This window comes from Sorex fumeus, unplaced genomic scaffold (genome assembly GCF_029834395.1).
Source record: "Sorex fumeus unplaced genomic scaffold, SorFum_2.1 ptg000019l, whole genome shotgun sequence".
NCBI classification, from domain to species: Eukaryota; Metazoa; Chordata; class Mammalia; order Eulipotyphla; family Soricidae; genus Sorex; species Sorex fumeus.
The window spans coordinates 28,114,409-28,129,120 of NW_026606076.1; the positions used below are offsets into that span (position 1 = coordinate 28,114,409).

General features: G+C 46.6%; 1 protein-coding gene across 1 annotated transcript; it reads left to right on the plus strand.

Moving 5' to 3' along the window:
- Window positions 1-460: 460 nt before the first annotated feature.
- LOC130022034 (zinc finger protein 345-like) lies at window positions 461-13,531 on the plus strand (the record flags this gene model as incomplete). The annotated part of the gene is given in 3 exon segments (XM_056112751.1): window positions 461-708; window positions 710-1,643; window positions 13,475-13,531. Coding segments are annotated over 3 exon segments (1,239 nt in total), but the record flags the coding sequence as incomplete, so codon positions are not given.
- Between the last annotated feature and the right edge of the window lie 1,181 nt (window positions 13,532-14,712).

A 14,712-nucleotide genomic window follows, 5' to 3' on the forward strand; every position in this document is an offset into this window, starting at 1 on the left:
GGGAATTCATACAGGAGAGAATCCTCATGAATGTCAGACATGTGGGAAGGCCTTTATTCAGAGCTCTAGTCTTAATAGACCTCTGAAAACCTATAGTGGAGAGAAACCTTATATATGTCAGGAGTATGGTAATGCCTTTACTGTATCCTCAGGCCTCAGTATATATAGAAGTATCCACACTGGAGAGAAACCATATATGTGTAAGGAATGTGGAAAGGCCTTTACTCAATCCTCCGGCCTCAGTATACATAGGAGAATTCAAACTGGAGACAAACCGTATATTTGTAAGGAATGTGGGAAGGCCTTTGCTGTAGCCTCAACTCTTAGTGAACATAGGAAAATTCACACTGGGGAGAAAACATATATATGTAAGGAATGTGGAAAGGCCTTTGCTAGACCTTCAAACTTTACTGTACATAGGAGAATTCACATTGGAGAGAAACCATATATACGTAAGGAATGTGGGAAGGCCTTTGGTGCAGCCTCAAGTCTTAGTGTACATAGGAGAATTCACACTGGAGAGAAACTGTATATATGTAAGGAATGTGGGAAGTCCTTTGCTGTAGTCTCAAATCTTAGTGTACATAGGAGAATTCACACTGGAGAGAAACTGTTTATATGTAAGGAATGTGGGAAGGCCTTTGCTCTAGCCTCAACACTTAGTGACCACAGGAAAATTCACACGGGAGAGAAACCATATATATGTAAGGACTGGAAAGGCCTTTACTAAATCCATAGGCCTCAGTATACATAGGAGAATTCACACTGGAGAGAAACCGTATATATGTAAGGAATGTGGGAAGGCCTTTGCTCTAGCCTCAACTCTTAGTGAACATAGGAAAATTCACACTGGAGAGAAACCGTATATATGTGAGGAATGTGGGAAAGCCTTTGCTACAACCTCAAAACTTACTGTACATAGGAGAATTCACACTGGAGAGAAACCGTATATATGTGAGGAATGTGGGAAGTCCTTTGCTGAAGCCTCAAGCCTTAGCGTACATAGGAAAATTCACACTGGAGAAAAACCGTATATATGTAAGGAATGTGGGAAGGCCTTTGCTAGAGCCTCAAAACTTACTGTGCATAGGAGAATTCACACTGGAGAGAAACCGTATATATGTGAGGAATGTGGGAAGTCCTTTGCTGAAGCCTCAAGCCTTAGTGTACATAGGAAAATTCACACTGGAGAGAAACCGTATATATGTAAGGAATGTGGGAAGGCCTTTGCTAGAGCCTCAAAACTTACTGTGCATAGGAGAATTCACAATGGAGAGAAACCGTATATATGTAAGGAATGTGGGAAGTCCTTTGCTGAAGCCTCAAGCCTTAGTGTACATAGGAAAATTCACACTGGAGAGAAACCCTATATATGTAAGGAATGTGGGAAGGCCTTTGCTACAGCCTCAAAACTTACTGTACATAGAAGAATTCACACTGGAGAGAAACCGTATGTATGTAAGGAATGTGGGAAGACCTTTGTTGTAGACTCAAGTCTTAGTGTACATAGGAGAATTCACACTGGAGAGAAACCGTATATATGTAAGGAATGTGGAAAGGCCTTTGCTCGAGCCTCAAAACTTACTGCACATATGAAAATTCATCTCAGAGAGAAACCTCATCAGTGTCAGACATGTGGGAAGGCATTCACATGGTTCTCTTCCCTTACTCTACACATAAGAATTCATAATGGAGAGAAATATTAGATATGTCTGGAGTGTGGAAAGGCCTTAACTTCATCCTCACACTTGACTGTACATAGGAGAATTCACAGTGGATAGAAACCATATATATGGAGATGGCGGCCGCACGGGAGCCTTGTGGACAGCAGGTTTGAGCCGGGGGCAGGGGGCAGCAGGGGCCTCATGGGAAGGGGGGCGTTCTGGGCCGTCCTTCACGCCCGACCGAGGTCACCAGCTGCCCCCCACGAGCAGCTCTCCGGCACGGCCACGGCCCCGGAGGCACAAGGACTTAGCACAGAGAACCACCCGCTTGGAGCAGAAAAGCAAATGGACTATGTGTTAAACCGTGCCATCAAGCCTGCCCGGAGGGGAAAGGGTGTTGTCCCACTCCCTGCTCCTCTCTGGAAAGAAAGATGGCGGCCGCATGGGAGCCTTGTGGACAGCAGGTTTGAGCCGGGGGCGGGGGGCAGCACGGGCCTCATGGGAAGGGGGGTGTTCTGGGCCGTCCTTCACGCCTGACCTAGGTCACCAGCTGTCCCCCACGAGCGGCTCTCCGACACGGCCACGACTCCAGAGCACAGAAACCAATCTCTTAACTATCTAACTTTTAATAGAAATACTTCCAGGGTTAATAAGTGAAACAGCAGAAATCCAAAACCGCAACATCATTTTATTCTTAAACCAAGCTGTAGAAAGCAAATCATTTCACAACACTGTTTCAGCATATCTGATTGGGGTGGGGTCGTAAACTCTAAACAATAATTGTGCATCTTCTATTGAAACAATGTATCTAGTCAAAGTAGATAGAGTATTAACTAGAACTCATCTGCCCCACAGGAATTGGGAGGGGTGGGAGGTGGAGTTCTATCGGGGTTCACGGTTAAAAATAAGTATTGGTAAAGGGAAATGTGTTTGATACTTACATGACTGAGACCTAAACCCGAAAGCTCTGTAACTTTTCCCACAGTGATTCAATAAAAAATAAACTATTAAAAAAAAAGAAAATAAACGTTAAAAAAAAAGAAACCATATATATGTAAGGAATGTGGGAAGGCCTTTGCTACAGCCTCAAATATTAGTGTACATAGGAAAATTCACACTGGAGAGAAACTGTATATGTAAGGAATGCGGGAAGGCCTCTGTATGGCCTCAATACTTAATGTATCCCTCACACCTTAATAAACAAAAATTCATACTGGATGGTTTGATCCCTTAATAACAGTCTCTAATGACAGAACAGGACAAGTCATTTAAGCAAGTTTCCTTTGGACACGATGGTCAAGGGTGTTAACAAAAAGTGCAGTTAAGATGGAAGTAAGCCTGCCTGCTTGGGACAGGCTTGTCCTCATGTCAGTGAAAGGTACCTGCTGATTTTCACCCTGGCTGCTCCTATGCCAGTATTCTTGTGCTTGGAATTGCTTGTGTGTTAACTTGTAAATAATGGGTCCTGGTGATGAAAATAAGGAGGAAGGTGACTGAATAGTCAGGTACAGAAACACCCCCCTGCTCAGAGCTGTCATGGCTCACTACTCTCTTATTGTTTCCTATGCTTCTGGCTTGGCCCACATGGGCTGGTTAGCGAGAATTATGGCAGAATCAACCAAGATGCTGCGTTGAATACTTTGAAAATGGAAAAACAGGTAAACCTTCATTCTTCAGTCTTTCCTGTGTTAGGATTTGCAAAGCTTGAGCGCCCTGAAAATCCTGGTTTGAGAACTTGAGCAGCAGGTCACGCCAGCTTTTAGGGCGCTTTCATGTTTGTTTTTACTTGTTCTGGATATCCAGGCTTTAGGGGATGTGGAGCTTTTGAGTGGTGCATCGGGGGTTGTTCTGTGCCGCAGGTGCCATGGGTGAGGGTGCGTTATCCTTAGGGCCCCTGCAGCCACGATCGCATCCAGGTCCAAGATGGCACTGGAGGGTGGGCACATAGACTTCAGGCCTTGGTGTGAGGAGCCTGCAGAGAGTGGGGGTCTTGGCCATCTCATTCCTCCCTACTCGAGACTGCGCAGGACCCTGTTTGGAGCCTTTGGACTGGACATAACACTTATCAAAACTACAGATATGTTCACGGGCAGCCCCCAAAGGAAAGGGACACTTTTGCAGTTGGTCATTTTCATTGGCTTACGTGCTGGGATTTTGGGGCGCATTTGGACAAGTGAGAGGTATCTGTCTCTGAAAATTTACTCTTTGGATTATTTTTTTTTCTTTTTGGGTCACACACAGCTTTGCACATGGCGTTACTCCTGGCTTATGCACTCAGGAATTACTCCTGGTAAAGCTCAGGGGACCATATTGTTGCTGGAATTTGAATCTGGTTGGTCACGTGCAAGTCAAATGTCCTACCCGCTCTGCTATCACTTCAGCCCCTCTTTGGATTAATTTTAATAGCTTCTTTTTTCAGGGGAGTTGGAAGGAATTCTTTGATGCTCAAGGTTACTTCTGGTTCTGCAGCTCAGGAATTATTCTGTGGTGCTGCTGGGTTCCTATGCAATGGGGATGTTTGACCTGGATCAGCAAGGCAAGCATCCTACTTGCTTTAGTGTGTCCAACCCCACCACTGGTGTTTTTTTTCCATATATAGAATTTCTACATCTCGGGGGTATGGTACCACCAGCAGATCAATCTGTGTCTGTAAGGTGAGTCCATAAACAGCTTGATGGCACCGTCAGACTTCCAGATACCCCAAAATTGCTGCTGTGCCTTTTGCCAGACTCCAAAAACTTTGGGCAAAGTCTTCCAAGAAAGTAAATGGACAAAAGTTAGGTATGTGCGAGACACACCAACAAACCATTTCTGGCTCAGCTATATAATTGGAGGCAAGATCTCTCTGGTTCCTGATCAAACTGCTTAAAGGCTATGATACCTGAGACTCAGAAACAAATATCGGAACCCAGCGGTTTCCAGCAGAAATGTGTCTGGTTCCCACAGTAGGTTACCAAAGCTGGGTATTTCACGGAATAGGTTTCGTGCCTGGCGGCTCAGTGTCTGCCATCACTAATGGCTTCTGGACGGTTAGGTTTGGGCCCTCAGTGAGGAGACATGCAGGGCCTAATGGAATGTTGGAGGAGACGGCCCTTTTCTCCCCAACCCAACAAGACCCTGAGTTATCTGGTGCCCACGATTGGCCTCTATGGCTCGTGATCAAAGTGCGTAATGGCCATGATCCCAGAGATTCAGAGACAAATCTTGAAATCCAGCGCCTTTTAGCAGAAATGCGTCTGGACCCTGCAGTAGGTTACTGTCCCCAGGCCACCCCATTTGGAATCGGTGCTGTCCCTCCACCTGCTCTCCGTTGGCGGCTCGGTGGCCTCCATCCTCCAAACGCCATTGGAAAGTCAGGTTTGGGCCCACACTCACGAGATACGTGGGAACTCTCAGGATGGGGTGGAGCCGGCCCTTTCCACCCCTCCCCAACAATACCCTAAGTCATTCCATAGAACCACCTGTCTGACTCGTGATAAAGCTGTTTAATGGCCATAATCCCAGAGACTCAGGAACAAATCTCGGAAACCAGCTGGTTTTGGCAGAAATCCCTCCAGATTTAATTGTTAAAATTTCAGAATTTCAAATTCATACGTTATTTATAACCAGCAATCGAAAAAGAATTGTCTACTGCTGCATTTTCAGCAGATCTGAGTGCTGGGGTAAAATCCCAAATAATAATGGTGGGTCTCTTGTCAAAATATTGACTGTAATCAAAGTAGCGAGAGTAATGTGGAAATTATCTGCCCCACAGGTAGGGGGAGGGTGTGGAATGGCGGTATACTTGGGTTTTTTAGTGGTGGAAAATGTGCACGGTGAAGGGACGGGTGTTTCACTGTATGACTGAGACTTAAACCTGAAAGCTTTGTAAGTGCTCTCCCGTTTTTTCCCGTTTTCTCCCATATATTTAGAAATAGCCAGAGCAATAGTAGAGCAAGTAGGATGCTTGCCTTGCATGTGGCCAACCCAGGAGTCTTCCAGTCCACAAAATCTTTGAGTTGCTCATTGGACATTGAGTGTCCCCTTCTCATCCCTAGAACATGTGATGTGGGGGTGTTGCATGGGGTAGGGGAGTCTCCTCCCCAGAGCTGTTCATTACGGAGAGATCCTGTGCTTTGATTTCTTGACTTTGTTGTCATTCTTCCTCATCTGTCAGATATGTCTAATAGTCCATGTGTTTCAAGGCCCCTGTTTCCCCGGCTGTATAACTAGCCTGACTGTACTCCTAAAGGGTCGGGTACACTTTCTGGACCCCGCTCAGTTAATCTGACACCATGCTTATCTTTGCCTTTGTATCATTGCCATGTTTTTTGAATATAGGAAGAAGTTTAGTTTTCTTTTGTTTTGGTGCCTGGAGATGCTCAGCAGTTATTCCTGGTGGTTTTCATAAGTTGCTTTTGGCAGTGTTCAAGGATAAACCCCTTTCAGCCTCATGCTAGGCAAATGCCTACCTGCTGTATGGTTGTACGCACCAAAAATTGTTTTATTGTGTGTATGTTAAATTGTTCTCTTTTTGAAAAAAAGTTCAAAAAGAGAACTCCCAGAATGACCACCAACTGGGAACTCTTTGGTACTATTGCGGCAACATGGGAAGATGCCATTGTTGACAACATTGACGAGGAATAAGATCGACTGGTTCAGCACCTCCATGAATGTGTGAGGAATGCCAAGAGAGAGATAGCCAGAAAAAATCGCCTATCTTCGAAAACTCTTGAGTTAATTCGCCAGCGTGGTTTGGCGCATGCCTCAGGCAACTGCAAGCTAACATCCGAGCTCGCAAAGCAGTGCAGAGATGCGATCAAGGAAGACCTAAAAGAGAGAAGAGCAGAAGTACTGGTAGATGCGGCAGAAGCCAGGAAAAGTATCCGTAATGCCCGCCTGTCCTTTGCCAACTACAAGACCAAGATGACTGCCCTCCGACGTCCTGATGGATCCATCACATCCTCCAGAATGGCAATGGAGAAGATTATCCATGACTTCTACTCAAATCTCTTCGATAGCCATGTCCACTTGCCGACATACCAAATTCCACAGGATGGATATGTCGTTCCCAACGTTCTCCCGTCCGAAATCCGACACGCCATTTCGTCGGTAAAGAAACAAACAGCACCCGGCCCAGACAAGGTCAGACCTGAACACCTGAAGAACCTGCCGTCAGTACTCATCAATACACTGGCTCGGCTCTTCACTCGCTACCTGTCTGAATGCAAGGTTCCGTCCCAATGGAAAACCAGCAGGACCGTACTACTGTTCAAGAAGGGAGACATCCATGACATTGGCAACTATCGCCCGATCTGCCTATTGTCTGTCATCTACAAGTTGTTCACTCAAGTCATCCTAAATAGGATTGGCAGAACACTAGATGAAGGACAACCATGCGAGCAAGCAGGGTTCTGCAAAGGATTCAGCACCATCGACCATATCCACACAATAACCAAGCTCATTGAGGTTTCTCGGGAGTTCAGGATGCCGCTCTGTTTAACGTTCATTGATTTAAAGGAGGCCTTTGATTCTATTGAGACGGAAGCGGTCATTGAAGCCCAAGCCAATCAGGGCATTCAAGCCCAATACATCAGGATCCTCCATGAGCTGTATTGCGGATTCACTACTAGGATCTCACCGTTCTACAAAGAAGTGATCGTTGATGTCAAGAGAGGGGTGCGGCAGGGTGATACCATTTCACCGAAACTCTTCAGTGCCACCCTCGAGAACATCATGTGACGACTGGAATGGGAAAGCATGGGAGTGAAGATAGGTGGTCGGCAACTACACCACCTCCGCTTTGCTGATGACATTGTTTTAATAACACTAAACATCAGCCAAGCGGCACAAATGCTGGCCGACTTTGACCGTAAGTGTGGAAAGTTAGGACTACAGGTGAATCTTACGAAGACAATGTTTATGAGAAACAGCCTTGTTCCTGACGCCCCATTCGTTCTCAATGGAACGACCATCTCCGAATGCAACAGCTATGTGTACCTAGGTCGAGAGGTCAACATGACAAATGACCTGGCACCCGAGCTGCGCAGGAGGAAGAGAGCGGCTTGGAACGCCTTCAAGAATGTCGAAGAAATAGCTAAGAGGATGAAGAACCTCCGGCTCCGGGCACATCTCTTTGATTCCACTGTTCTTCCTGCATTAACATATGCCTCAGAGACCTGGGCCCTACGCAAAAAAAGATGAGAATGCTATTCAGGTCTCCCAAAGAAGAATAGAAAGAGCTATGCTTGGAATATCACGTTTCACTCAAATGAGAGAACGAATCCGGAGTTCTGACATCCGTCGACAATCAAGGATCAGGGATGCTGTCTCATTTGCCAAGATGTCGAAAATCAGATGGGCTGGTCAAGTAATGAGATTTAAAGACGACCGTTGGACTAGAGCTGTTACTGATTGGATTCCACGTGATGTCAAAAGACCGCGTGGCCGCCCACCTACCAGATGGTCAGACTTCTTCGTCAACATCATGAACGATTGGTTTGAGACCCTTCATGTTCCCGGAGCGAACAGATGCCATTGGGCTACACTAGCACGTGACAGGGACAAATGGAGGCATTACCGGCGCCCGCTCGAGCAACTAATGGGAAGTTAAGTGATTAAGTGATGTTAAATTGTGACTGTGAGCCCATAGTGAAGTTAATTAGGACCAGAACAGCAGTACCTCACGGAGGGTGCTCGCCTTACAGATGCCGCCTACCTTCGGTGTCCAGCATCCCCTATGGTATCCCAAGCATCACTGGGTCTGATTAAAAACAAAACCCAAAAAGCTTTTTTGTGGATTGCGGAGCTCCTCCCAGCAACACTTCCCGCGGATTTTCCCTTTATGTAGGCTTGCTTGGACTGTGAAAACTATGGAGATGTCCTCCACATGCTTGGTCATTCAACTGCATTCCATTCAACACTGGAATAATTCTCATTGTGCATTTTGTTTGATTTCAGAACTCAAATCACAGGTTCAGGATGTGGCATTACAGCAGTTTCCTTTGGGAACAGGGGAATTGCATACAAATGTGCTGTAGGATTCTCTTGTTGAAACTAACTATTATGCCATTGGAGTGCTCAGTCACCGAGAATGCAACTTGAAAGTTGGGGTCCTGCTCCATCCCCACAACCACATCAATGGTCTCAGCACCACAGGAAAAATATCGGAGCCTAATTCTGGGAATAGAGGGTCTTTAACCTCAGTGGGTTCCGAATTCTGGAAATTTATTTCATTGTATTTTTTAAAGTTTTCATTAAAGTGCCAGGATTTTCAAAGTTATTGATAGTTGTACTTAGGCGTACAATAATTGAATAGCAATGCCTGAATCAGCTTCCCTCTACCCGTGTTCCCGTATTCCCTCCCCACCCCAGTCTCCACTCTACCCCCGCCTGTCATCTGGACGAGCACATGACTACGTTTCAGTGGTTACGGCTTAGATCTCTTGTTTTCAGTTCTGTTGCATCTGTGTTTTTGGGTAAATGACTACACCCCTCACTCATATCACTGGCATAAATGAATCCCTGATCCATGTAAACTTCTGGTTCTCTTGCCTCCCAAATTTCTTTCCTTCTTTGTCCGGCTTCTCTCTAAACACTGGAATCAGTAATGATTTAAGCAGCCCCTTTACAGTACATTTCCACATCCAGTGTTTGGTATTCCACAGGTGAATGACATCATCCTGTTTTTTGTTTATTTTTCTGGCTAACTTCACTCAAGATGGTATCTTCCAGTTCCAACCGTGTTGCTGCATAAAAGCAGTAATTCTAACACCTAAAAATATTTATTTATTTATTTTTGCTTTTGAGGTTACATCCAGCGATGCTCAGGGGTTAATCCTAGGTCTCCGCTTAAGAACTATTTCTATTGGTGCTTGGGGGACCATATCGGATGCCTGGAATTGAAGCTGGGCTGGCTGTGTGCAATGCAAATGCCTACCCCTGCACCAACTCCCCCCAAAATTCTTTTTATTCTAGGGTAAATAATGTGACTTTACATTTGATAGGCAGCAAGGACAAGTGTGATTGCTGAAATGAATCGATGGTTCAGCACTAGTGGTTTTGCTTTAGGAAAGGCACTTACTTGGAACCAGGAAGAAAACTGGTTTGATCCCAGCACCCCACATGCTCCCCAGAGTCCCAGCAGCAGGAATCCCTGAGCAATGGTGTTGTGACCCTCTCCCCACCTAAGTAAATAGAGCAAGATAACAGAAAACTCATTGATCCTTGAGAGGAATCTGCTTTAGGTGAGATGTTTTCAAAGGTCTGTCTTGGCTGTGTGGGGATGCATCATTGCCTTCGCACGTGTCTCCCACTAAGCTATCCCGCTAAGCTGCACACTGAGCTAGTACCAAACCCAGTCTCAGGCCCCTTTTATTTTCACCCTAAACTGGAGCTTCAATTTTCTGCAGAGGGTATTATTTCCACTTACTGTGTCTGTTCTTTGAGTTGGAAAAAAAAAACTTACACAGCTATGTGACCTGACGTCGGTCTATTTTGCTTGTCCATCTTGCTGAAACTTTAGGTCTTTGCCTGGAAAATCCATCCACGTGTCAGAATTGCAACAGAGTCGGGTAAATGTTAGAAACTAACCTGCAGATCTAGAATTTTTTTTGACGAGAAGACTATCAGGCACAGTAATTGGAATCCTCTGCTGTTCATCGGGTAGCAAACAGCCCGGGTGGAATTCTTCTGGTCATGCACATTGTGACAAAATCTCGAGTGAGCAGTTATGCCCTCAGCTCCATGAGGATGACAAGACAGGTGGGAGGTCTTCTGTGGGTTACCATAGGAAGTGAGCGCCCACGCTGCAAAGAAGAGCTCCCCTGGCAAAAGCTACTCAGAGACTGTTGTGCTCAGTCCATGGACACAAATCTCCCCAGGAGAGAAGCCCCTGGACGGTGGGAGAGAAGCACTGTTTATACTGAGTCCAGTTATGTACCCCACAATATATGAAGGCTGGAATCGAACCCAAGTTACCCAAGTGAAAGAAAGCTCTCACACTCTTTGGCTCTCCATACAGCCCCACCATCATGCCCGAGTGCTTCTGAGTGCAGAGCCAGGAGAATCTCTGCGCGTTGCTGGATTTGTGGCTCCCAAACCAAGAACAAACCAAATAAAACCAAAACAGCCTCAGTCCCTTATTGAAGGATTAGCTCAACCCAAAGTGGGTGTTTCTGAGCTGTATCTTGCTGCATCCATGCTGCCTCTTCCTCATAGAAGAGGGTTGGGTACCCTCAGAACGTGGGGTGATGAGGTGTGGGTTGTCCATAGCAGAAAATACTTCTAAATGGTCTGGTCACAGACATAACAAAGTGGCTTCTGATGTTTTTCAGCTCAGACTGTCACTGTCACTTTCCTCCCATTTTTCATCGATTTGCTCGAGCGGGCCCAGTAACATTGTGAGACTTGTTACTGTGTTTGGCATATCGAATACATCATGGGTAGCTTGGCAGGCTTTTCATTATGGGCAAGATACTCTCAGTAGCTTGCCAAGAGGGGTGGAGGAATCAAACTCGAGTTGGCCATGTTGGTCACATGCAAGGCAAATCCACTACCCACTGTGCTATGACTCCAGCCTTGCAGCTTTGCCTTGCTCTGTCCACGTCAGGGTCAATACTCTGCACCTGTCGTGGTCCAGAGGCAAAGATGGAGCAGCGTACTCTACCCCCAAGGTGATTCAGCTATGTACCCCACAAGATCTGAAGGCGGGAATCAAATGCTGGTCACCTGTGTGAAAGACTAGCAACCTCAAGGCTCTCCTACCACGCCCCTTTGAAGCTCCATGCTTGATCTTTAATTACCCTATACTTAACACAGATGCAAACTTAAGGGTGGAAAATTCTTAGAGAAACGGGCATGGAGAGGGATGGAAACACCCGCAACTCCATCTTGTGGCGTTTAAGCATAACTTGTGCGGTCCAAATTTTCCCACGTTTAAGATTTTCGGCCCTTCTCTTTGCTTAAATGGGGTAATTAAGGATCCAGCACACAGCTTGGGCTGCTTCAACAGGAGCAGAGCAGATAGTGCTTTTGCCTTGCATCCACAGGGCCCGGGTATAGTCATAGGCTTCCCATACGGTTCTTCAGTCATGTCCACAGTGATTACTGAGTGCAGAGCAGGAGAAGGCCCTGAGCATATCCAGGTGTGGCCATAACCATAAAGGAATAAACAAGAAAAAAAAGTAAAACATAGAGCTTCAGTTCCTTGATGGCGAATTCCCTCACCCCGACTTGAGGGTGTCAGAACTGTATATTCTTCCATTCCCCACGTCGGTGTAGAAGACGGTTAGAGCACCTTCATAATGTGGAATGATGGGCTGTGGGTTGCCCATGACAGGAAACCTTCAAAGGGCACGGTCACAGGCATCAGAAGGTGCGTTCAGAACTTTTTTATACAGGGAGAAAAGAACAATAAATGTAAGAAAATAACCTTGCCTTGCTCATTAAAGGCTCAGTTCAATTTGCTGCACCCCTCGAGATTTAGAGACAAAGCTAAGGAAACCCACTCGACCCCCCCCAGGAGATTCAGCTATCCACCCCACAAATATCTGAAGAGTGGGATCAAACCCAGATTACTCAAGTGAAAGACAAGCAACCGCAGGCTCCCCTACCGCTGCACTGTGGAAGCTGCTTGCTTGATCCTTAATTACCCCATACTTAACACTGAAGCAAACCCAAGGGTGGAAAATTCTTAGAGAAAGGAGCGTGAAGAGGAACAGAAATGTCCACAGCGCCATCTTGTGCCGTTTCGGTGGAACTACCGCTGACCGACTTTTCACACGCTTAAGATTTCCAGCCCAATTTTTTGCTTCAATGTTAGATATAAAGTCATTAGGGATCAAGCAAGCCGCTTGGGTTGCTGCAGCGGGAGCAGGGCGGTTAATGCTCTTGGCTTGCAGGCACAGGCATCTGGTTCTTTCTCTGGCTCTCCATACAGCCCCACCATCATGCAAGAGTGATTCCTGAATGCAGCGTCAGGAGAACCTCTGCGTTTGGCTGGATTTGTGTCTCCCAAACTATGAACAAACCAAATAAAACCAAAACAGCCTCAGTCCCTTATTGAAGGATACCCTCCTCCCAACTTGGGCGTTTCTGAACTATATCATGCTGTATCCATGCTGCCTCTTCCTTATTGTAGAGGTTTGGGCACCCTCAGAATGTGGGGTGATGGGTTGTGGGTTGCCCATAGCAGGATATATTTCTCAACGGCTTGGTCACTGTGTTTGGCATATCGAATACTCTTGGTAGCTTGCCGGGCTCTCCGAGAGGGGCGGAGGAATCGAACTCGGGTCGGCCATGTTGGCCTCTTGTAAGGCGAACGCCCTACCCGCTCCCTGTGCTATCGCTCCAGCCTGCTTGGTCACAGACATAGCAAAGTGTCTTCAGAAGGTTTCTAGCTCAGAGAGAAGAGAACAAAAAATAAAAATAAATGTCTTTGTCTTGTTCTTTCCACGTCAGGTTCAATCCTCTGCACCCCTCGTGGTCCAGAGACAAAGCGGGAGCAACCCACACGACCCCCGAGAAGATTCAGTTACGTCCCCCACAAGATCTGAAGGCTGGAATCGAACCCAGGTTACTCTAGTGAAAGAAAGCACTCGAACGGTTCTCAAACAGCAGTATCTGTGGAAGCAGCTTCCTTGATCCTTAATTATCCCATACTTACCACTGAAGCAAACCCAAGGGTGGAAAACTGTTAAGAGAAACGGGCCTGTTGAGAAATGATAACTCTCACAGCGACATCTTGTGGCATTTCTGCGGAACTACCGCGGCCCGACTTTTCCCACGCTTAAGACTTCCTGCCTATTTCGTTGCTTCAGTTTTAGGTATAGGGTCATAAAGAATCAAGCAAGCAGTTCGTGCTGCTGCAACAGGAGCAGAGTGGTTAGTGCTCTTGGCTTGCAGTCATAGGCCCATTTGTATGGGGTTCAGAGGTGCTAAACATCCAGCTAAACTTCCGCTGCGCCCCCAAAGATCAACTGAATGCCGCTCACTGACCATGTCCACTTATGAGAACTGCGGGTGCCCATGCAGGACTTCCGGAACAGCCGGCCGCCAGGGGCAGGCCGGCCAGCCCCATTTCTTCCTCCTGGTTGCACTTGGTTTTGTTTTTGCACACCTAGCGGTGTGAGATCACACCAGGCGCACCTGGAGGAGCGGCATTATGGGGTGCCTGGGATCAAATCCCAGTCGACATGTGCAAGCCGTCATGGTCTTGATGCAAACTGTTACACCCTAAGAGACAGGACCCCCATGGGGAAGGACAAACTGAAATATTCCGAGGATTTAGTCTGGTATTTACGGTAAAAGCCTTGCTTGCTCTCAGAGCCCAGAGAACTAAGTGTTGAGATCTGTGTCTCTTACTGTGTTTATCCAAACAACCCAGGTATTGATAACTTATACAACCAGAGTAAAGTAAAGTAAAGTAAAGTAAAGGCCCTCCCGTTGATCGTCGATTTGTCGAGCGGGCCCAGTAACGTCTCCATTGGAGACTTTGTTGTTACTGTGTCTGGCATATCCAATACTCTCGGTAGCTTGCCGGGCTCTCCGAGAGGGGCGGAGGAATCGAACTTGGGTCGGCCATGTTGGCCGCGTGTAAGGCGAACACCCTACCCACTGTGCTACCAGAGGGAAAGATAAAAGCAATGTAGAAGTCCCTGGGAGACAGTGTCTTCTTAATTTGATATTCCCAAGAGAATTTCCTTTGCCAAATGTTTATCTATGTAAATGACCAATCACACCTATGTCCTTACCTCAATCGCCCTTCAGATATTCAATAAACATGCTAGCCACGATGCATCAAAGGAGCCTTTTTCACCATCAGAATGTGGTCCTTCATCTTCACATCTCTCTGTCTCTCTGTTGGGGAGCCCTGGGGAGGTGGGGAGGTGGGAAGCCAGCTCTGGGCCACAGAACACACACATTTGGTGATGCTCCGGTTACTTCTGGCTCTGCATTCAGGAAATACTCCTGGCAGTGCTTGGGGGACCCTATGGAATGTCACGGATGTTGGAACCAGGGTCAGCTGTGTGCAAGGCAAACTCCCTACCCCCTGCTCTATCTCTCCAGC